The sequence below is a fragment of the Diceros bicornis genome, chromosome 22 (assembly GCF_020826845.1).
Source record: "Diceros bicornis minor isolate mBicDic1 chromosome 22, mDicBic1.mat.cur, whole genome shotgun sequence".
Lineage (NCBI taxonomy): Eukaryota > Metazoa > Chordata > Mammalia > Perissodactyla > Rhinocerotidae > Diceros > Diceros bicornis.
The window spans coordinates 23,519,979-23,545,187 of NC_080761.1; the positions used below are offsets into that span (position 1 = coordinate 23,519,979).

The 25,209-nt window shown below is 40.1% G+C and overlaps 1 protein-coding gene across 1 annotated transcript in view; it reads left to right on the plus strand.

Moving 5' to 3' along the window:
• The window catches only part of PTAR1 (protein prenyltransferase alpha subunit repeat containing 1), a 76,585-nt gene extending 55,157 nt beyond the window's left edge, over positions 1–21,428 (plus strand). Inside the window, exon 6 of the mRNA XM_058565697.1 lies at positions 21,279–21,428. Coding sequence (XP_058421680.1) covers positions 21,279–21,332 — 54 coding nt within the window. The 3' untranslated portion in view covers positions 21,333–21,428. The remainder of the gene's footprint in view (positions 1–21,278) is intronic.
• The last annotated feature ends 3,781 nt before the right edge of the window (positions 21,429–25,209 follow it).

Here is a 25,209-nt window from a genome sequence, read left to right on the forward strand (position 1 = left end):
GGTAAATCCAGACAATGGAATATTAGCACCAAAAAGAAATGAGCTATCAAGCCATGATAAAGCATGGAGGAACCCTCAGTGCACATACTAAGTGAAAGAAGCCAATCTGAAAAGGCGACATACTGTATCCTTTCAAAATATCACCTTCTGGAAGAGGCAAAACTGGGGATAGTAAAAAGATCAGTGATTGCCAGGAGTTAGGGAGGAGAGAGGGATGAACAGGCAGAGCACAAAGGATTTTTAGGGCAGTGAAACTAATCTGTATGATAGTATAATGATGATGGATCATTCTGTTATACATTTGTCAAAACCCATAGAATGCACAACACCAAGAGTGAACCCTAATGTAAATTAAAGACTTTGGGTGATAGTGATTTGTCAGTGTAGGTTCATCAATTGTAAGAAATATACTCTTTCTCTTGGGGGATGTTGATAATGAGGAAGGCTATGTATGTGTAGAGTAGAGAATATATGATAAATCTTTGTACTTTCCACTCAATTTTGCTGTGAGTCTAAAACTGCTCTAAAAAATAAAGTCTATTAGGGGCCAGCCCCATGGCCTAGTGGTTAAGTTTGGTGCACTCCACTTCAGCGGCCCAGGTTTGGTTCCTGAGCACAGACCTACACCACTCATTGGTGGCCATGCTGTGGTGGTGACCCACATACAAAATAGAGGAAGATTGGCACAGATCTTAGCTCAGGGCAAATCTTCCTCAAGCAAAAAGAGGAAGGTTGGCAACAGATGTTAGCTCAGGGTGAATCTTCCTCAGCAAAATAAAAAAAAAATAAAGTCTATTTTAAAAAAAGATAAATTTCATAGTGGCAATGTAATTTTAATATTTTGAATTTGAATTTTTTATTGAAGGCCTGAAAATTTGGAAACAAGTCTCATGATATTTAACTCTTTCCTTAACTTTTACAGGTGATCTTCAAAAATCCACATTGATATTTCTGGATTATATTTGAATATATAAATATTTATGTATTCTTGTTTAAAAAGAAAGACAAAGGGGCTGGCCCAGTGGCATAGTGGTTAAGTTCGCATGCTCCGCTTTGGCAGCCTGGGGTTTGCAGGTTCAGATCCCAGGCGTAGATATGTGCACTGCTCATCAAGCCATGCTGTTTTAGGTGTCCCACATATATAAAAAAATAGAGGAACATGGACACAGATGTTAGCTCAGGGCCAATCTTCCTCAGCAAAAGAAAAAAAAAGAAAGAAATGATCCAACTATATGCTGTCTACAAGCGACACGCTTTAGATTCAAAGACAGATATAAATAAGTTGAAAGTAAATGGATGGAAGAAGATATACCATGCAAACCAAAATCAAAAGGGAGCTGCAGTGGCTATACTAATATCAGACGAAACACAGACTTCAATATGAAATTTGGTAAGAGACAAAGAAGGATATTTTCTAATGATAAAAGGTTCAATCCATCAAGATATACCAATTATAAACATATATGCACCTAACAACAGCCCCAAAATATATGAAGCAAAGCTGACAGAATTGAAGGGAAATACACAATTCAACAACAATAGTTGAAGACCAAACTACCCCACTTTCAATAATGGACAGAACAACTGGACAGAATATCAGCAAGAAAATAGAAGTCTTTAGCAACACTCTAAACCAACACTCTTACCAACATCTATAGAATACTTCACTCAACAACAGCAAAATACACAGTCTTCTCAAGTGCACATGGAACATTTTCCAGAATGGACATGTTGTAAGCCATAAAATCTCAATAGATTTAAAAGGTTCAAATCATACAAAGTATGTCCTCTGACTACCATTGAATGATTTAGAAATCAATAACAGGAGGAAATTTGAGAAATTCACAAATACATGGACATTAAACAACACACTCATAAATAACCAATGAGTCAATGACAAAATCACAAGGGAATATAGGAAATACTTTGAGACAAATGAAAAGAAAAACAAAACATATCGAAACTTAAGGGATGCATCAAAAAGAGTGCTCAGAGGGAAATTTGTAGCTGTAAACACCTACATTTATAAAAGGAAGGGCCAGCCCAGTGACGCAAGCAGTTAAGTGTGTGCACTCCACTGCAGCAGCCCGGGGTTCGCCAGTTTGGATCCCGGGGGCACACTGACACACTGCTTGGCAAGCCATGCTGTGGCGGCATGCCATATAAAGTGGAGGAAGATGGGCATGGATGTTAGCCCAGGGCCAGTCTTCCTCACAGAAAAAAAAAAAAGAAGATGTCGGATGCTGGGAGGTCACATCATGGCGGAGTGAGTTATTCCCATTGTCTCTCCCCTCTAAGTTACAACCAATGGGACATCCATTGACCAGAAAAGGACTCCCTACACAGCACAACAGGATGCCTAAGGGATCCATGCATCTATACATCTGAAGGTGGGTGGACTGGACCTCTGGGAGTCAGTGGAAATAGGGGGGCAGCCCCCGCCCCCTCCACTGGCAGTGGTGATCCAAGGCACAGATTCTCACACCATTGCACACACCTGCGAACACAAACTGCAGGGGCACATACAGCATGGCTTAGCCCCTGCCCCCACCCAGTGGATCTGGCATGCACGCTTGCGAACACACGCTGCAGGGGCAGAAATGGCAGGTGTGGCTGCCTGGTGTGCCCCTGCCCCTCCCCCAGCACTAGTGGGTGGCTCACATGCCCTGAGAATTCAAGACACAGAGCAGAGCCAGTGACCTAGCACCCTCCCTCTCCCCCAGCAGCCCAGTCTTTCCAATAGTGGGGACAGTGTACAACACTCATATTTTCCCAGCTGGGGCACTGGAACTGAGTTCTCAAAACACACCGGCTTGCACCAGAGACCAGAGGCTGCAAAAGCAAGCAGCAATGACAATCTCTCCCTGTTTAGCCCCTGCCCCCCCCAAAGCAGTGGCAGTGGAACTTGCAACCACAAGCTTCAGGAACCACAGCAGGACCGGTGACCCAGCCCCCAGTGGTGACACCTCCAACACTGGCTCTACCAGCGGCAGGGTCTGCATACAGGTCGCTGGGTCCCCAGGCCCCTGGAAGCAACAGTGACACCCATGAACCCAGCGGCCCTGGCAGTGGTACAGCCAGCACCCCCAGACAACCTGGGAGCAGCAGTGCAGGTGGTGCACAGGGCAGCAGCATCCAAGCCAGTGGAGAGCCCATGGAAAGCCAGTGGGGGAACACGAGACACAGGCAACCTCAGAAATAGAAGTGCTTCCAGCCTGGTGACACTGGTGGCGAAACCTGAGACTGCGATGACATCATAAGCAGCAAGGCACCGGTGACCTCAGAGGCACAAGCAGCACGAGGAGGGCAGTGATGACACCTCTAGCAGAGGCAGTGGAGGGTGGAAAGTGTGGGCTCTCAAATACAAGAAGTAGCCCAGAACCAAAGTAACCGAAACCTTACCCAAATAAGAAGGGTGTTACGAACACAAATGCGCTGGTAGAGGATCAACTCATCAAGTACCATGAAGGACTGCAGTAACACAGCAGAACAGAAAGAAAATGACAACTCTCCAGAAACCAAACTTGAAGTCACAGAAGGTTACAACCTGACAGAGAATTCAAAATAGCGGTTATGAAGAAACTCAACGAGTTACAAGAAAACTCAGAAAGATAGTTCAATGTGCTCAGGAATAAAATTAATGAACAGAAGGGGTACTTCACCAAAGAGATTGAAACTCTAAAAAAAAACAAACAGAAATTCTGGAGATAAAGAACACAATTAGTGAAAGGAGAAATAAAGTAGAAAGCATTAAAAATAGAGCAGACCATATGGAAGAGAGAAATAGTGAGGTCAAAGACAGAAATCTAGAAATGATTCACTTGGAGGGGGAGAGAGATCTAAGATTTTTTTAAAAACGAAGAAATTATAAGAGAAATATCCAATTCAATCAGGAAAAGTAACATAAGGAAAATAGGTATCCCAGAAGGGGAAGAGAAGGAGAAAGGAGCAGAGAGCTTATTCAAAGAAATAATAGCTAAGAACTTCCCAAACCTGGGGATGGATCTGGATAGACAAGACATGAAGGTAATAGAACTCTTAATTATCTCAATGCAAAAAGACCTTCTCTAAGGAATATAATACTAAAACTGTCAAAAGTGATTGAAAGAAATTGAAGAAGACACAAAGAAATGGAAAGCTATTCCATGCTCTTGGATTGGAAGAATTAACATAGTTAAGATGTCCATACTTCCTAACACAATGTGTAGATTCAATGCAATCTCTATCCAAGTTCCAACATTTTTCACAGAAATAGAACAAAGAATCCTAAAATTTATATGGAACAACAAAAGACCCTGAATAGCCAGAGGAACCCTGAGAAAAAAGAACAAAGCTGGAGGTATCAGACTCCCTGATTTCAAAACATGCTACAAAGCTATAGTAACCAAAACAGCACTGGTACAAAAACAGACACACAGATCAATGGAATAGAATCGAGAGCCCAGAAATAAACCCACACATCTATGGACAGCTGATTTTCGACAAAGGAGCCAAGAACATACAATGGAGAAAGGAAGGTCTCTTCAACAAATGGTGTTGGGAAAACTGGATAGTCACATGCAAAAAAGTGAAAGTATACCATTATCTTACACCAGACACAAAAATTAACTCGAAATGGATTAAAGCCTTGAATGTAAAATCCGAAACCATGAAACTTCTAAAAGAAAACATAGGAAGTACACTCTTCAACATCAGTCTTAGCAACATATTTTCAAGTGCCATGTCTGACCGGGCAGGGGAAACGTTAGAAAAAATAACAAATGGGACTACATCAAACTAAAAACTTTTGCACAACAAAGGAAACCATCAACAAAACAAAAAGACAACCTAACAATTGGGAGAAGATATTTGCAAACTATATATCTGATAAGAGGTTAATCTCCAAAATATATAAAGAACTCATACATCTCAACAACAAAAAACACTAGCAATCCAATTTAAAAATGGGCAAAAGACCTGAACAGATATTTCTCCAAAGAAAATACACAGATGGCCAACAGGCACAAGAAAAGATGTTCAACATCATTAAGTATCAGAGAAATGCAAATCAAAACTACAATGAGATATCACCTCACACCCAATCAGAATGGCTATAATTAACAACACAGGAAACAACAAGTGTTGGAGAGGATGTGGAGAGTCATACGCTGCTGGTGGGGGTGCAAACTGGTGCAGCCACCATGGAAAACAGTATGGAGATTCCTCAAAAAATTAAGGATAGAACTACCATATGATCCAGCTATTCCACTGCTGAGTATTTATCCAAAGAACATGAAAACATAAATGCGTAAAGATACATGCACCCCTGTGTTCATTGCAGCATTATTCACAATAGGCAAGACTTGGAAGCAACCTAAGTGCCCATCAAGAGACGAATGGATAAAGAAGATGTGGTATATATACACAATGGACTACTACTCAGCCATAAGAAACGATGAAATCCAGCCATTTGTGATAACATGGATGGACATTGAGGGTATTATGCTAAGTGAAATAAGTCAGAGGGAGAAGGTCAAATACCGTATGATTTCCTTCATTAAGTAGTAGATAATAACAACAATAAACAAACACATAGGGACAGAGATTGGATTGGTGGTTACCAGAGGGGAAGAGGAGAGGGAGGAATGCGAAAGGGATGATTAGGCACATGTGTGTGGTGATGGATTGTAATTAGTCTTCGGGTGGTGAACATGATGTAATCTACACAGAAATGGAAATATAATGATGTACACCTGAAATTTATATAATGTTATAAACCAAGGTTACTACAACAACAACAAAAAAAAGTCAGTGACAAAGAAAGCATATTAAGGACAGTCAGAGAGAAGAAAATAACCTAGAAAGGAACCCGCATCAGGCTTTCAGGGGATTTCTCAGCAGACCCCCTACAGGCTAGGAGAGAGTGGAATGATATATTCAAAATATTGAAAGACAAAAACTATCAGCCAAGAATACTCTATCCTGAAGAATTATCCTTCAGATACGAAGGAGAAAAAAAGCTTTCCCAGACAAACAAAAGCTGACAGAGTTCATCGCCATTAGACCTGCCTTACAAAAAATGTTGAAAGGAGCTCTCCTACCTGAGACAAAAAGGCAAAGGTTTACAAAGCTTTGAGCAAGGTGATAAACAGACAGAATCAGAAAATTGAGACTCTATATCAGAATATGTTAGTAAATACTTAATTATAACATAATGGCTAAAGGGAAATAAAGCATCAAAAATAACTATAAACACTTTAATTTGGTCATAAACTCACAACACAAAAAAGAATAATTTGTGACAACAAAACCATAGAAGGGGAAGAGGAAAAGGATGGAACCTATATAGACTAATGGAGATAAGACACTATCAGAAAAAGGACTATCTCATCTACGAGATCTTTTATACAAACTTCATGTAACCACAAAACAAAAAATCAGAGCAGAGCCACAAATCATAAGTAAAGAGAAAACTGAGAAACACATCACAGAAAACCACCAAATGAAATGGCAGACATAAATACAAGGAAAAAGAAACAATGGAAATATAGAACAACCAGAAAACAAAAGATAAAAAGGCAATATTAAGCCCTCATATATCAATAACCACTCTAAATGTAAATGGATTGAATTCACCAATCAAAAGACAGAGTGGCTGAGTGGATGAAAAAACAAGACCCAGCAATATGCCAATTAAAAGCTGATATGATATGTCAAGTGAAAAAGCACATAGATAGGGTTCTTTCTACAAATAAGGTATTCAAATGGCCATCATATATCCAAATTAGGCATCAGGGAGAAAAATGAACCTTGTGACTAGACAGGGGAAAGATATTACACATTAAAAATATAAATAAATAGGAATAAATACACTTTGGGATTTATTGAGTTGCTTAAGTCTGTACCAAAGTAAAGGAGTTTAAATATATATCAAAATTGAAAAAAAGGACCAGAGGGAAAAATTCTAAATCAAGGCACTGAAACCACTTTTCTGGCTTGTGTATCGGCCTAACCTTGAGCAATGTCACAATCTCAAACGACTACAAGAGCTTGCAGTTAGAGTAAATGTGTGAAACTGGCTGGATGTAAAACTGCGTGCTGAGCTCCTTGTGTTTTTACTTAGTTACATTGTCGTTTAAAATGTTGTGGACAGACAACAAAACAACCAACTGCCTCCCTGGCCTCATATGGACAGCCTACATCTGCCAATTTAAACCCCTGTTCAAGAATGTGGTAGCTTCATTGGGAAGTAAACCATCCAAAGGCTAATAATAGAGGGCAACATCATTTGGCTTGCTATTTTAATAAACATTTGACAGACATGGTAGGTATGATTATGTAGTAAACTGGAATTGTTGCATCATGTCAAATTTAAAGAGTATGTCCTCTTTGCTGAACAGAACAAGTTATAACTGGCAACATTAATAAAATCAAAAGTATTTTAATGTGGCTTTTTGATCATATTGCATAAGGCTTATTCGATCATATTACCTTAATTTGAATTATGTTGAACATATAGGTACAGTGGAAGATTATGGGAATATTATTATTTTATCTAGAATGCTAGTTTTAAAATTAAATCAATGGTGAAATATGTAAATGTCAAATGTATTTAATTATAGAAGTAATATAACATTTAAAAGTTTGAAAACCAGAAAAGAAAAACATTACTTCAATTGCCACAATCCTAACAATTGTTCTAATATACATCTTACATATAAAAATAAGAACAAAATGTTGGATCCTACTTCTTTTTTCATCTAACATTACATCACACTAATTTGTCCATAATCTGCATAAATAGTAGAAAATGTTGGATCTCAAAGGTAGGATGTGGCAAACTTGAAAACTAATCAAAGAGAAGTTTAAAAATATTTTTAAAAACCTTAAAATCTTATAAAAATGGCAAAACAAACATCTATTTTAATTTGGAAATTTGATTAGAATGTTTTTAAGTTTTCTAAAAATTCAGTTGGCCAACGTGTTTGGTAAAGTGTCATCTAATAGGACAAAAGGATCAAAGAGTTAACACATTTCTTTCATTGAAGTTGATACTTAAATTTTTTTCCAGTGAATTTTCTTCTTAACAGACTTCATCTGGCACAGATTTTACCTTTGGCAAATATTTGAAGAGATCAAAATTTAATTTTTTTCTCCCACTGGCCACCCTTCAGAACTATAAATCTGGCTTTCCCAGGTGTATATGATAGGCCTCCTAGAAAGCAGATAACTTTTAAGTATAACTATTCCACCTTAAATCTTTGTTATAATCTGTACTACCTTGAGGAGAAATCTCCAGGGACAGTATTAGACTATGTCGTTTATTTCCATGCCTTGACTTATGATTCCACAGATGGCAATGGGTTCTAGGCTAGCTGCACTCACGTAGCCTAGGCCCACTGAAGAATCTACCCTGTGTTGTACCACTACAAAAGTCACACTCAGAAGAAATGGCCTCTTCACAGATGGCTACGTTTTTCCAACAGGATAAAAACAAAGTTGCTTTTCAACTTGTTTTTAATAAGTCTACCATTTTGTTGTGTTTTGTTTTGATCGTGTGTGAGGAAGATTAGCCCTGAGCTACCGTCCATTGCCAATCCTCCTCTTTCAGCTGAGGAAGATTGGCCCTGGGCCAACATCTGTGCCCATCTTCCTCTACTTTATATAGGATGCCACCACAGCATGGCTTGACAAGTGGTGCGTCGGTCTGCCCCTGGGATCTGAACCCGCGAACCCGGGCTGCCAAAGCGAAGAGCGTGAACTAAACCACTCTGCCACTGCCTCAGCCCCCAAGTCTACCATTTTGGGATGAGCTGAATGTGATAGATAAAAGAAAGACAAGCATTTTTTTACATGCAGACACTATGATTATGATTTTATCTCAAACCAAGAGTGACTTTACAGATAACTGACCCTGCTCCCTAATTACTGCCACAACAGAAGGACTATTGAATTATTCTGGGACAAAGTTAATAATTATGGAAGTCTTTCCAATATTTAACAAATTTAAAGTAATCCGCACAGGTTAATTTATTCAGTTGCCTAGAGGTACATCATATATGTTTTACCTTGAATAGCGCACCCAGAACTAACATTGCTTAAAGCTAAGTGTTCTGTCTGTATTTTTTAAGGAATCGATGATTTTTGTATGTGTGTTTGTTTCATGACTAGAGCAGGCATCTGGTTTTACTGCCTTAAAAATTTCAGACTAAAAATATTGTAGCCGTGATGTAAGGAACAAAACCTGGCACTGAAGGTCATGCTTTTATCTCTGTGTTAAAGGGGATGGAGAGCTCTTTGTAAGGAGAAATTGACCCTCCCTCTAGGAATCTTCCCTCGCTCATTTCTATCAGAGGGGGATTTTATTTCGGGCGCCAGACCTTTTGCAGCTCCTTCATTTCCATATGCCCAGTTGAATTGTCTGTTGAGGCAGATGTGTTTCTGTTTTGCTGGCCATATAAAATAACCAGAGTCTGGGTACTCATCACAGAATGCAAACTCATTGTTGCCCACCTTTAATAAAATCTCAGTTGAGAACACAGTATTGGTGGAGAACTTCAAAAGGGTACAAAGATACATGCACTCTTTCAAATACAAGCCTACCCCAGGATCAAGCTAGAAGAATATCAGAAAGCCACGTACTCCTAGAGCAAGAGTGGTGGTAAAGAGCTCATGCTCTGAGTTTGAACTTGGCTTTATCACTTACTAGCTATGTGAACTTGGGCAAGTCCCTTAACCTCTCCTGCCCTAACCTATGTATCATTTCCTATTTTGAATTTTTCCTTTTCTATTTTATGTATCCTTATAAGCAACTGTCAATCCACTGAGATAAAGTGGGGGAAATTATTTCTACAGATAAGTATAAACAAATAGATAATTTAATTGATAATACATGATAATATAGAAGGGAAGCTTAACATATCTTAGGGACTTGTAGATGGTTTAATGTTTTTAATTATATTAACAATTATATTAACAGATCATATCAGTAGCCCAACAGAGGAAGAAGAAAAGAAACCCTAGGTCATTCTGGTTGTTGCTGAAAAGGCATAAAATAAAGTCAAGACTATCCATGATTGTTTTAAAAGGCTCTTAATAACCTAGGACTAAAAGGCAATTACCTTAATACAAAAAAAATCTATCTGAAACGAATAGCCACATAATTTTTCACAGAAACTTATTCCTTAAAATTAGAAACAAAATCAGGTATATAACTTTCACCATTTTTTTTTTTTTTTGGTAAGGAACATCAGCCCTGAACTAACATCCATGCTAATCCTCCTCTTTTTGCTGAGGAAGACCGGCTCTGAGCTAACATCTATTGCCAATCCTCCCCCTTTTTTTTTCCCCAAAGCCCCAGTAGATAGTTGTATGTCATAGTTGCACATCCTTCTAGTTGCTGTATGTGGGACGCGGCCTCAGCGTGCCGGAGAAGCAGTGCGTCAGTGTGCGCCCAGGATCCGAACCCAGGCCGCCAGTAGCGGAGTGCACACACTTAACCGCTAAGCCACCCGGCGGCCCTAACTTTCACCATTGTTATTTAATGTTGAGTTAGAATTCTGGCCAATGCAAATAATACATGGCACAGAAATGAGATCTAAATTTTGGAAAAGAGGAAACGTAATTATAATTATTTATGAATGATATTATATACTAGAAAAGCCATGACAATAAAATGAAATTTCTAGAATGAATTAAAGCCCAATAAGGTGCTAGACATAAAATAAATGTACAATTGGTTCTTTGTTATTAGAAGACTATATTTTTGCTTTTTCTTAATATAGCAGCAGTAATCAGTTACAAAACAATAAAATAATGGAAAAAGATTTTATTCACAATGTATTTTAATACCTTAAGAAATGTGAAGGACCTATATGAAGAAAATCACAAAACTACTGAAAGATATAAAAGGAGAGATATCACATTCTTCGATGGAGAGAACAAATTTTGTAAATTTATTAGTTTATCATATTTTATATATATAACTCAATGCTGGTAACTCAAAGTCACAATTTTCTTTACAAAATGATTATAAAGTTTGGAAAAATAAATAAGTGACTATATCAGTGGGGAATAGACTTGTCAAAAGCTATAACAATTTAAGTCATATAGCACAGACATAGGAGTAGGCAGACATGTATAAAACAGGCTCTACTGTATATAAGAATTTAATATGTGATCAATGGGGCATTGCAAACCAATAACAAAAGAAAGATTACTCAATAAATTGTTTGGGAAACACTCATTAAATATTTTGAGGAAAATCAATTCAGATACTCATCCCATACTTTTGGATGGACTAAAAGGATGTGTAAAATAAGCCAAACCATTTAAAAAGAATTTGACAAAAATGGAAGTAAATATTGAATATCTCAAATGGGGAAAACCATCTATCTTAGAAAAGATTAAATAATTCAGATAAAGATGTCCAGTAAACTCAATTTTTAAAATTAAAACTAAATCCTTATGAAAAGATAAACTATGAACTGGAGGCAACATTTGCAGGAATGCCACAGATTAAAAAAATGAATGTTGCTCTTCTATATACTGTACTTGCAAATTTTCTGTCAGTTTAGGATTATTTCAAAATAAAAAATATTTATGAATACCCTTGATAAATGAAGAATTCTTGCAACTTGATGAGAAAAACACTAAGATTCCAGTAGATGAATGGGTAAAGGATATAAACAGACAGTACACACACCCACAAACACATACTCAACAAAAGGAAAAAAAGGGTGGTTAACAGGCATGGCAAAAAAATATTCAGTCCTTAGTAGCAAAGAAGTGCATATTAAAGTAAGACTTCAATTTATACCTATTGAATTAGCAAATGTTTTTGGTTTTGTTTGTTTTTAATAATGTAAAATATTTGCAAAAGTATAATAAAACAGGCACCCTCTCTCATTACTAGTGGGAGTGTAAATAAGAATAAGCAATTTTGTCATTTGTGTAAGAGTCTTGACATCCTTCAATATAGTAACCTCACTTCTAGGAATCACTCTAAAGGGAAAACTCTTGAAAAGGCTCTATGCATAAAGATGTTCACTGAGCATTATTTATATCGGTGAAAATTTGGAAAAAATTTGAATGTCAAGCTATGCAGGGGATTATTAGGTAAATTATAAAATATTATATAGCCGTTAAAAATGTTGTTTACAGAGGAATTCTAAAAATAATGTGATAAAATATGCTAAGTGACGAAAGCAAGATGCAAAATTGTTTATACAATATGATCGCATATTTGTAAAAATGAAGAAGTAGGGAAAAAAGAATTTTTAAAAGTCCATGCTAACAGTAGTTGCTTTGGATGGAGGAGCTATGAGTAATTTTGTTCTTTCAGCTCATATTTACTGAATTTCCTATAAGGAGAATGTATCAGTTTATATTTTATAATATATAATATGACATAAACAATCACTGCTGTGTCTGGAGCAGCAGGGAAATCTCATGGTTTGTGCTCATCATAGATTCCAGGCTTCTGAACATAATGAAGGAATTCTCTATGATTTTTTAAGCTGATGGTGACAATTTTTCCAATTCCCTCTGGAACTAGCAGCCATACAGAGGTCGGGTAAGTGGAAAAAGGTCAACCAACTACAAATTCTCTTGCTAGGCACTTCAGTGCCATAAGATATCTAATGATTAGTTGGGCCTGAGGAGGCAAAAGCATTTTTAGAAAAAATATAATTCTATTAAAATTTCTTAATGGTAATTTTTGTTTGCTCTTTTTTAAACCACTTTTTCTGGGTATAAGAATAATAAATACTTGTTATAAAAGGTCAAGTGTTATAGCTATTTATGATGGAGAGAGTGACTATCACTACTATGGTTTCGTATATATTACTCCAAAATTTTGGGATGAATATCTAACATTTTAAAAATAATAATAGCATCATTCTAAACATACTGTTTGTAATTTGAATGTTCAGTTAATAGTATATTGCAGATAATTTCCCTTCTAAGAACACATGGGCCCCCCTCATTTGTTTTAATGACTTATAATATTCCTTTTTTGGTATTCTATAATCTATTTAACCAATTCCCTACTGATAGTCATTTTGGTTACCAACTCATTATTATCGACAATGCTACACTGAATATATACATGTCTTTGTGCTCTTGTGCAACACAAAAATGTATGAAATGCTTGACTATTTTACAATAAACACCCATCACTCCTGAGTATTTCTTGGTGATAAATTCCTAGAAATGGAATTCTGGGTCAAAGCTTATTGCTAAGCAAGCCTTCACAAATATTGTTTATACACACAACTGCTGTATAATGAAAATGCCTATTTTCTTACATCTTCAGCAATGTAGTATATTATCAAGTTTTGTTTTGGCCAATCTAATAGGTGAAAAATATTGTCATTGATTTCTTTTGTATTTCTTTAATTATTAGAGAGATTAAGCACCTTTTGATAGATCTGTTGGTCATTTGTTTTCTTTCTAGGAATTGCCCATTATTGTCCTTTGTCTGTATTTCTAGTTGCTTATCTTTTCTTGTTGATTTGTGAAAGCTCTTTTTATATCAGGCAATGTAGCCCTTTATTACGTTACATGCATAACTTTATAAGGTTTCCTTTTGACTCTTTGTTTTTGATTTTTTAGTATAGAAATTCTTTAATTTTACTGTAGTTATATTTATCAGTATTTTCTAATTCTGGGTTTGTGTCACACTTACAAAGGCCTTCTCCATTCCAAGATTACAAATAATACTCACTTGTGTTTTCTTCAAGTATTTTTATGTTTTCATTATTTTAGATTTTTATTTTTGAAACATCTGGAATTTATTTTGATGTAAAGGGTGAGATGGAGATCCGGTTTATTTTGTCACCAATGGCTAATCAGTTGGTCTGACACCACTTATTAAATAATCCATCTTTACCTTACTAATTTGAAATGCTACATTTGTGATGCACTAAATTCTCACAGACACCTGGTGTATTTCTGGGATCCATTTACCTTTGCTCCTGAGCTGGAAAGTGGCAATCTATTTTTGAGTAAATATTTTCTTAGTAGAAAAACAAACTACTACTGTTCTGGAATTGAACATCCCTAGACCATATGGAAAATCCCCCTTTACTAATGGATCTTTTAAGATGAATCATCAGTCTTTGGTGATCTGGTTAACGTGGCTAACAAAGTCAAATCTGGTATCATGCCCAAGTTATGAGCTTCACCCAATTCCTTACCTCTACTTTACTTGTCAAGGAGGGATTAACACTGTTCATCTCTCATTATCTCTGGCCAGTGAGTTCACTGTGTCAAAATAATAGAACAACGAATTGAAAGTCTTCTATATAATAAAGGTTGGTGACATCAATCTGAGCTGTGGAACTTTTCCTCTCAAAGATGCCCTGAGTATGAATGGATCTTTAGATTCATATGTAGAAGTGAGTAACTAAGAATCTGTTTTTCCAGCTAGTGCATCTAACACTGTGTAGATTTACATTGAACACATAAAAATAGGTACAGTATTTTACTTTAGGGGAACGTTTCTGAATGGAGTTCACATAGAATCAGTGACTTGGAGATTTGCCACGTTCTGCTTTCTTGCCATAGTGTGTGTGTGTGTGTGTGTGTGTGTGTGTGTGTGTGTGTGTGTGTGTGTAAGACTCTCCTTTTATTTCTTCAGTTACGGTAGCATGAAGGAAAGGAATGACCCTGCAACCCACCATCTCGGGACCTCTGATGGAATGCCATATTGTGCCTCTCGATTCCACTGTGTGGGTTTAGTGTAGCTACTCACTCCTCCTATGTAGCACCTGTCCCCAGGGCCGACTTACCTATTAGACAGAGTAGGTACAATGCCTAGTGTCCACAGTCCTGTTAGGGGCCCACGAAAGTGTTTTAATTTCTTTTAAAATCAGAAGCAAATTAAAAAAAAAAAGAACTTTTAGGTCAAAGTAAATTGTTATATAATACTAATATATTCATGTTTATACCCAATAGTTATAAAATATAATCTTTAATATTTGTTTATGAAGGAATGGGCCCATGAAAGTCATATTACAGCCTTGCCTGTCCCTCAAAAGACTTCTTGCAAAGGGAACATGAAATGTTTTAGATCTTCCATCTCTATTCTCCTCCTGGTAATTCACAATTAAATGCTCAAAGAAGCCTTGCAATAAATAAAAACAAAACAACAACAACAAACTATAGAATTTAGTTTACTCCAGGCTTCCCCAGGTTTATGTTATCCTGGACTGTTTTTTTCTCCCACCTAATAACTACCGTCTTCCCCGAGAACTAGTGATCCAAGGAAGAATTTGGGAAATACTTAACTATTACATTAAGATCAACATTGATCAAGAGAGTCTATAGCTGAACTATGTCAATCATTTTTTTTTAGCAGGCTATACAGAAGCCTAAAGGATTATTCTTTGTTCTATGCAAACAGAATTAAATGCATACCTGATGTTCTGAGCAGCATGCTAGCAAAATAGACCTACCTATCCACTTGGCAAGTGAATTTGGTTGTTGCCCACATTTCAGATTTACGCTACACAGCTCACTGAGACCCATTTCAATCCAGTTTTCTTGATAGGTTTGTAGCAGTGTGGGGATGAAAATAATTCCCCAAGGGCAAGGGAGGGTGCAAAGCTGCTTTCCCGAATCCCAGAACGTGTTATTCCGTAACCGATCAGACCTTATTAAGAGTGACTTAAAATCTGTCAGCTCTCGAAAGGTTTCTCCAGTAACAGACTTCTTGGTTCCATCTCAGTTCCTGCAGTTCCCATAACCACAGCCTATTCAATTTAGCAGTGCTCGGCTGCATGAACGCTGAAATTAAAATGTGCTTTCAAAATTCAGTCCATAGCAAAACTGAGCTAACTGAGAAGCATCTCCACCGTCAGATTTAATAAAGAGATATGAGTTTGAGGTAGAAGGCAGAAGAAGGATAAGTTTCTCTAATAAAATAGCAGTAGTGCAGGGCCGGCCGGTGGTGCAAGCGGTTGGGTGTGCACGCTCCGCTGCGGCCGCCCGGGGTTCGCAGGTTGGGACCCCTGCGCGCACCCACGCACCGCTTGTTAAGCCATGCTGTGGCGGCGTCCCATATAAAGTGGAGGAAGATGGGCGTGGATGTTGGTCCAGGGCCAGTCTTCCTCAGCAAAAAAAAAGAGGAGGATTGACATCGGATGTTACCTCAAGGCTGGTCTTCCTCACAAGGAAAAACATAAAAAAATACAAAACTAAAAGTAGAAAGTGTTTTTACTTTTTAAGTTTATGCTGACTAATATCCCTCTTTAAAGTCAGTTTTCTGTTTGACAGAAAAAGTCAAAGACCCTAAGTCCTTTCTTTTCAGCTTTCAGAAGTTTTGTCCATTAGGAAGGTGATCTCTGTTGCTTTTCTGGAAGCAGACACATTTGTCTGTCCTTAGTGCTTTAAAATACATGTATTTCTCACCTGGGAGAAACTCACAAGCCTTTTGGCTAAATGGAAATCATCAAATCTAGATGATCATAACATTTTTTACAATTAGGAAACAAAATTTCTTTTAAGGAAAAAAACCTGCTCATTTAACTACAGCACTGACTTCTAGAAGACAGAGAAATGATTTAATTCCCTGAACACATAGTATTTATCAAAACAAACAGTGATAACAACAAAACATCATTTGGCCAGGTCCTCCTCTGTACATCTTTTATCACAGCCAGTGCGCTTCACTGAAATGATTTGTTTATATGTCTGTCTGCCTTTCGTAAGGTAGAAAAGACCTCCAGGGCAGAGAGCTTGTGATATTTGGCTTCGTCTTTCAAATGCCTACCATAGTGGCTAGCATACGTTAGGAGCTTAATGCAGCTTATGGAATGAAGGTCTAAATATTTAGTGGCTTTTTGATAGCATAACCTACTGGAAATATGGCTATGACTGTTAGTTATATTGTTATTGCTCCTCCTGAATACTGATACTGTGCCAAAGCATATGGAGATGCTAGGTCCTCTCCTGGATGCTAAGTGTTTGGTGGAGGGAACACAGAGGGAATATAATTGACATCTGGTCACTAATCCTGAAGGGCTCGTGAACTAGTTGGGAAGGTGATCCCAACATACCTGAAACAAAATACCCGACAGAAAACAGGAACAGAGCAGTGATTTTATTTTATTTATTTATTTATGTTGATGAAGACTGGCCCCTGAGCTAACATCCATTGCCAATCTTTCTCCTTTTGCTGAGGAAGATTAGCCCTGAGCTAACATCTGTGCCCATCTTCCTCTATTTTGTATGTGGGATGCCGCACCCAGGATCTGAACCTGTGACTCCTGGGCTGCCGAAGCGAAGCACACAAACTGAACCACTGTGCCACTGGGCCAGCCCCAGAGCAGTGATTTTAAATCAAGCTTCCATATGTCAGTGCTATTCCAGAAACAGCACTGAGGTGTTTCCCATCCAAAATGAATAAAGGTAGCCTATTTCTTGGCTTATGAACAGGTAAAAGAAAAAAAAAATCGGTTATTAGAATTTTCTCAATTTTATATTTTTATCCTACACATCTTCCTTAAACCATGGGCGTTTACTACCATTTCTCTATTAAGAAGATGGCAAAAAGATGTAAATCTGTAACGAACACATTTTGGGAGAAAACATTTTCTGAAATTGCTGAGCACTTAATTTCACAGCTTCTTATTTTCAAGGAAATACACTCCTGGTTGTAACATTATGTTTTATGCAGAAACAGTCATATTTTCTTCTGGTAAAAGTGTTCCTAGTTTGCAAGATGAATTAAATATATTGATATTTTATGGTGTTCCTACCAGATAACCATAATATTCAGGTATTTTACTACTGAAATAAACTGGGAAACAACCAAGTGTATAAGCAGATGTTAAATGGAATGAGCAAACAATTTTATCAGTTTTTGTCTATTTATATCCTGACATCCCATGTAAGTTATAAGGCTGCTGATGCCTCAAACAAATGCTCAAACAATAAGGCACATCAATGAGAGCAACATAGTCTGAAAACATTTTCTAGAAGTATGTGGTGTTTGAAATAAGCCTGGAAAGATAAATTAAATCTGGAAAAAATGCTTTAGAAATGCAAAGTGACCCAATAGTTATTTTTTATGCCATCTTGTGGTAACGTTGTTAATTTTTACCACCACATTTTTAATAATCTTATTTTTTCAAATTGTTAAAGTTATATGTACATTGTTAAAATTTTTTTACACTACCAAGACACAGAAAGAGGAAAATAACCCTACTACTTGAGTGGACCTCTCCTAACATCTTGATGTACCTTTTTTTTTTTTTTTGTGAGGAAGATCAGCCCTGAGCTAACATCTGCCAATCCTCCTCTTTTTCCTGAGGAAGACTGGCCCTGGGCTAACATCCATGCCCATCTTCCTCCACTTTATATGGGACGCCGCCACAGCATGGCTTGACAAGCAGTGCGTCGGTGTGCACCCGGGATCTGAACCAGCGAACCCCAGGCTGCTGCAGCGGAGTGCGCACACTTAACAACTTGCACCACCGGGCCAACCCCTTGATGTACATTTTTTTCTGTGCACTTTTTAACAGTTGTGATCAACTGCCTACCTAATTTTGTATCCAGATATTTTTAGTTAAGATGAGAACTTAAACTTTTTTTCATATTATTAAAAAAAATCTGTGGATGTGGTGTCTTTAATGGCTTCATAATATACCACTGTAAAGATATCTCAATCTATATGCCAATTCCCTTATTACTGTACATTTAGGTAAAGTTTCTAAATTTTCACTATTAGAAGCCTGAGATGAACAGGGTAGTTGATGTTTTCATTTGCCTCTGTCCATTTCCTGCTCTCTGTGGTACCTAGATCTGGCTCTGTCCTCAATCAGCCATGTGATTTGGGAAGGACGGACGCAGCTCTAGAAGTGGGACCCACGTTGCTGGACACAGACGTTGGTTCAGGGATGGGCATATAACCACGTACAAAAGACAATGTGTTCCCATGACACTCTTTATTCAGAAACTTCATCTTCAGAGGTAGAACTGCCATATACGGCACCAGAGTGTCTTCCGATGTACTAGACAAACTTAGTCATAGTACAAAGTTCTGGTTGGCATCATTAAAGGGCACAGTGAATGAGATTTAAGAAAAAGAGGGAGTCTGACTTACTCATGAAATAGAAAAAAAAAAACAAGGGGACCTATCTGATGCCAGGACAGAATTTATGTCCAGAGAAAAAGCTGGTGAAATAAGAATCGAAATATAAAAGTAAATGTACTAAAGTTAGGATACATACATTTCATAATTGTACGTATCATACATACATTTCATAATTGTGTTTGCTCATACATTTTAAAAGCTGTGACAAAAATGATGGTACTACAGACTGGAAAGGTTGCTGGATTACTAAATGTGAGCAGAACTGAAATCCTCAAGAGTAACCTCATTACCCAAAGGTTGTTGAGTGTTTGTCCTACATATGACCTCAGCTCCTAGGTTTAAATGCAAGGACTGAGAGAGAGAGAACGTAGTCACTAAAGAACTTGAAATTGAGGGAAAGTATCTACTGCTACCAGATGAGACAAGTCCAGTTTAGGCTGTCTAGAATCCTATCACAGACATGGTCATACTCTCGTGGAGGTTGAATGAATTTAGCAAATCCTGGAATCTTCAGGTCTTTGCTGACAAAAAGAAACCTGAATGAATAAAAGTTCATGGATCCCTGCCCTCTTACCAAGTGACAAACAGTGCTTGTACCAGTAAGATATACTTGTTGGTTCAGGCAGGCTGAGGGAGTCTGGGACCTCAGGGATCACACTAAAGGAGCCAGTGGGAGACAAACTTGAGTTTGCCTGTACCATGAGGCTCTAAATTGGCATGCACAGAGACTTCCGATCCACTTGCAGTGGTGGATAAGGCTTTAACTGAAACCCAAGTCACTTGGCACAGTGTCTGTAGTATTGTTAGCTGCTACAATGGCTGGCAAGTTGCCAGTATTTTATATCTGCCTTCTGAAACATTGAATAGCAGTTTTGACCCTTGTTAAAAGAAGTAGGTGGATACAAATATTTGAAGCAGCTTATAAGAATACCTATAATAAACTACGAAAATACCAAAAAAGCAGGCACAGGAAAATTATAGTTAGACTAGAAGAACAAGACCAAAGGAAGAGCTAAGACACAGATATGAATGGCACACATTTCCTACAATGACAGGCAAATTTGGCTTTGAGTTTCCTGTCGGCCGAGGCACAAAGAGTAACATGAGCACTTAAGACAATGATTTGCACTGTCCATAAGGAACAGGCATATCTGTATTTTTTGTGGGAGGGTAGGGGGAAGACAGGGGAGGGAGTTTTCCAGGCATGAGTATTTGGTAAATTAGTTTTGGAGGTCTCTAAGCTGCCATTATAACAATTATTACTTTCCTTTATATGGCACTTAGTACTTTTCAGAGTAATTGTACACACTTTCTTTAATCACACAAAAATCCTGTGATGCAAGATTTGAGGGGATTTATTATTAAAGCAATAATGTACCTCTCACTCATGCATCACGGAACTTTGCTTCACTAGCAACACAACGCAAAAGCAGAATAAAAGCAGAAAGATCTCCGAGATAACAAACCAAATGGCACCAAGTGTATGCACAGAAAAGAGCCTCTCACTTAGAACCTACATCCCCTTACTGAACCTGAAATTCTAACAAGATTAGTTGATTTCCTTCTAAAACCACAGCAGATTAAAGGTAACCAAATAGGGACTATTACAGAGGGGCACTCTGAAAGCCCCCAAAACTGGTATGTATGAAAGCAGAGGCAAAAACTAGAAACAAACAAAAAAGCAGTTAGTGTACAAAATGAAAACCCTAAACACTTAGCAAGGCTGTGTCATGGGCTCAGAGTCTCTCTACCCTGGACCCTGGCCCTCCATGAATCAGTTCTTCACATAGCTACCTCACCCATCTTTCAGGAACTGAAATGTGATCATGATCACCTGCTTCCAACTCTTACAGTCTTTCAGTGACCTTCCACGGCTCATAAGGTAAAATCCTTATTTAAAATGGCCCACGAGGTCCTGCAGGTTCTGGCTGCTGCTGGCTGCCTGTCCAGCCCCTCTCACATTCCTTCTCACTTCAGCCCCACATGTGTGGGCTTCTACACGTGGGTCTGGCTCTCTACCTGAAAGTGTCTCACTGCTGCCTCTCCTGGGCAACCTGAAATGTCATTTCCTTGGAAAGATTTACTTAAACCTGGAGTCTAGATTAGATTTCCCCGTAAACCCTTAGCAACTCTGCATTTGGGAACTGATCACAATTGCACTTAATTATGAGTCTGATTGTTTAATACCTGTTTCCTCCAGGGTACTGTGAGCTCTGAGACAACAAGGACCATGTCTGGAATACCTGCTGAATAAATATTTATTGAAAAAAAAAAAAGAATATGGAATATCACAGGAGCAGCACGATGTATCTTTTTGGTATATAATATTTCAATTTTACTAAAAGATCTTTTTGGGGGGGAAGCTATTGTTTTATTTATTAAAGCAAAAAAAAGATTCGTTATTGAGTAGAACACAAAATTCATATGCATTTTAAAGCTAAAATACAAGACTTCAAGAATGCTTCAGGCTACGCCCCCTGATTTTTCTGGAGGCATTGTGCTTAAAATAATATAGAAACACCGTGTGGTAAAAGATCCATTTACAAGGGATCTGGATAACCAAGACATCTTCATTTCACTAGGTGAGAATATGTATATGAAGGGGGTTTTGCAAACTATAAGGCTTTGTGCAAATATAACTTATTACTGAGAAACTCGTGTCCCGAAGAGGAGGAATGATCTGGCTCACACTGCACCGCCAATTACAGGTGATTGGCACCGGAACCCAGGTCTCCCGAGGCCTGTCCAGCCCACCGCTTTTCATTAACGCAGAGCACCTGCCGCCTGGCCTCTGCTGCAAGCGTCCCCTCCCTCCTTCCTTGCCAGCCATATCTGGGGCTGATGCCCTAAGCCAGGCTCAAATCCACTTTAAATTCTGATCAACCAGAATTGAGAAGCGGGTAGCAAAACAAAGCCGAGCATTTCCCAGCATCATAATCCAGAGGCTTCCTGCTTTTCCCGCAGGACTGGGCAGTTCCCTCGATGGCTGCAAAACGCGTCCAGCTTTGCTCGCGCCCAAACTCGAGAGGCTCTCCCCCTAGCGGCGAAAATGCAGGACTGCAGCGCGTTCCAGAGACACCGTCAATCCCCCTTTCTGGAGGGGCTCGTGTGGCTGCCAGGCCGAGAAGTGCCGGCAGTATTTAAGGGGCCTGGGAAGCGGGAGAGCTCGGTAATAACTAAAGAAAGAACACATCGCAGGAGCCGACGCGGCCGCCCAGCTCCGTGGGCTTGCAGCGTGGCCTGTTCCTGCGCCAAGAGGTTGGCCACAGCTGCTGCTTAAGAAACCGGGGAACCCCTTAGGCTTCCGCCGAGGACGGTGGAGGTCCCCGGCAGTCCCCTCCGGGATGCAGCCGCAGTTCCCGCTCCGTGCGCCCGGCCCGGAGCCGGAGGAGGGGCCAGGGAGCCCAGGCAGGGCCCGCAAACGCCAGGACTCGACTGCTTGAGCCAGGGCGCGAGGAGCTGCGAGACGCACCAGCGCCCCGCACGCCCACCCACGCCGGGGCTGGGGGGCCTCGGCGGCCCGCCGCTGGGGTCGCCGCCCCGCTGCCTCGGGCTCGCGCGCCGCGCACGCGCGCGGGTGGGCGTGGGAGGCAGGGGCGCTACTAGCCGGCGGCGTGTGCGCGCGCGCTCCCCGAGCGCCCTCCCTCTCCTGCCGGCCCGGCTCGGCCCCGGCGCGCGTCACGAGGGGCGGGAGGGTGGGGAGAAGGGGGTGGGGCCGAGGGGCCAGAGCGGCGGCTGCGGAGCCCTAGCCGGAGCTGGGCGAGGGCGGCTGCGGTGCTGGCGGTGGCAGCGGCGGCGGCGGGAGAAGATGGTGGCGCTGGAGGTAGGAGCGGCTGGAGCGGAGCTTTATTCCCAGGCTTGGCACCAACGCTGTCATTAGCGCCGCCTGCTCCCGCGGGCCCGCGGACCCAGCTGTCAGGCAAGGTACCACCGCCAGGGAGGGGTGGGTGAATGGGGGTGCCCGGAGCTGATGCCACCCCCAACGGAGCCTGAGTCCTCGCCGAAGGGCGCCCCCGGGCGCGAGAGGGGCTGCATGGAACAATAGTGCAGATGAGCGGGGACAGCCGGCGACATCCAGGGGGCAGTGCCTTTAGCCATCCAGCCAACGGGGCAGGGGAAGGGGGCGTTGAGGGTAGGGACTCCTGGTGTCCGGTGCGCTCTGAGATGCGGGGCTGTAGGGGCAGCAGGCGGGCCTGCTGACAGACATGGCAGGACTGTGTGTGTGTGTAAAAGGTACAGCCAAGGGATGGGGGTGGCGGACCGAAGGTGTCGGGGGATGACATTTCCAGGAATCCCCGCTAGGATCCCTCATCTCTAGGCTGACTCTTCAGGAGAAAGAGTGTGGTGATGGCAACGATGAGGTGGGCAGGATGCACTTGGTGTGTGAGTGTGGAGGGAGACAGTGGGGTAGGGGCCGATTTGTAAAATCCCGTGTGTGTGTGTGTACTAGTGTGATTGCATCCATGCTCCCCAAACTGCACTCCAAACCCAGAGATCTGCCAGTGCCCTGACTTGCTGTCACCCGCTGACTGTGGGACAGTGTTTGTTATTTTGACCCTGTAACTCTGAGTACAGTCTCTGTTCTGCTCCTGCGTGTGGATGGCTGGGTATAGGGATTCTCACTTCCCCTTTCTCTGGCCTCTTGCCTTGGGGATGTGAAAGTGTGCGTGTAGCTTTGGGCACATGGCGGGGAAATAGGATAATGGTTACCCCTTTTGGGCTTACTGGTATCCCCAGTTTTGAAGGGAGCTTCCATCCTGTGACACTTCTCTCCTCAGCCCCTGTTCTGTAAGGGTCTTAGACGCCCTGACTCTGCAGTTTCTATTGTTTATCTCTTGTCTAACCTGAAGAGGGTCTTTAATGGCCACCTTCTTCTCTCTGTCCCCATAACTTTGAACGTCAAGTAGACCTTCTTCCACATTTAAACACTGGAAACCTTATTGCTGAAGAATGGGTGGTCTTTATGTTGGTTCTTGTAAAATGAACTCTGGAGGTGTGTATAGAGAGATTGGGGGTCGAGGGAGTATTTAAAAAGAAGAAAAGATTATATTGAGAAATGTTTGGTACCCCCTTGGTCATCATCACACAGGCAGGGCGTTTTCCTTAGGAAAAGGCAGACTTTACTGCTGGTGACATCCGCTCTCCCAGCTTTCACAATGGCTAGGTGGTGCCATGTATCACTCGGGAACTGAAATCCTCCAAGACCGGTGGTGATGGGGTCCCAGGTCAGCCAAGTCTGCTTTCCCAGTCAACGTAGCCTGCTAGTAGGGAATTTGGAAAATGTCAGGCTGGCAGTAAGTCACCCAATGGGAACCAGGATACAGAATTGTGTTCTATAGCTGTTTAATTGTCTCTGTGTGATAAAGATCAGCTTGTGTGGGGTTGGGTAGAGAGAGATAGGAAGGGAGATAGCATATTCGTGTCTGTGTCCGCTGCAGTTTGACATCCCAGTGTCTGTATTTCCCCTGCAGTATTTGTAGGAATGAATGCACCTTTACGCTTAATATCTTGACACTTCTTTATTCAAATGTTGTGTGACTAGATTAACCTGCTTAGAATGCATTTTAACCATAACACCTTAAATTCTACTGCATTGCTGTTAGAATCCAAACTGGCTGCCCCGGTCCTCTTTGAAAAGCCTGTAGCAGTCATGGCTATGCAAGTAAATCTACAACATATTGGCATCAAAGGTTTCTTTCTCTTTTTCTTTTTTAAAAATTTTGTTTTGTTTTGGCACAGGTTGACTGTCTTTACAATGAAAATAATAAAATTATAGCTATCCACATATGGTTTTTTTCTTCCCATTTATCTTCTCTTAATTAATGATGATATAGAGACCAGGTGCTTTTGAAGCTGTGAACATTGAATTTCCCTGTGTCCTTCAAGTCAAGCCTTCTAAAATTTTAATGTGAAGTTGTTGGATCTCATCCAAGATTTAAAGATAGATTTATAAAATGAATTTTGAATCTTAGTTCTTTACTCTCTTATTAGTTCTGCCAATTTCTTTCTGAGAAAAGTACTTAGGGAATTTAAAAGGCATTCTAAGAGGTTTTGGTGTTGTTTTTTTTTTTAAAAAGTGTCATCTTTATATTTACAAGTAAAATCCAGAAATGTAAAGGTCTTACAAGAAA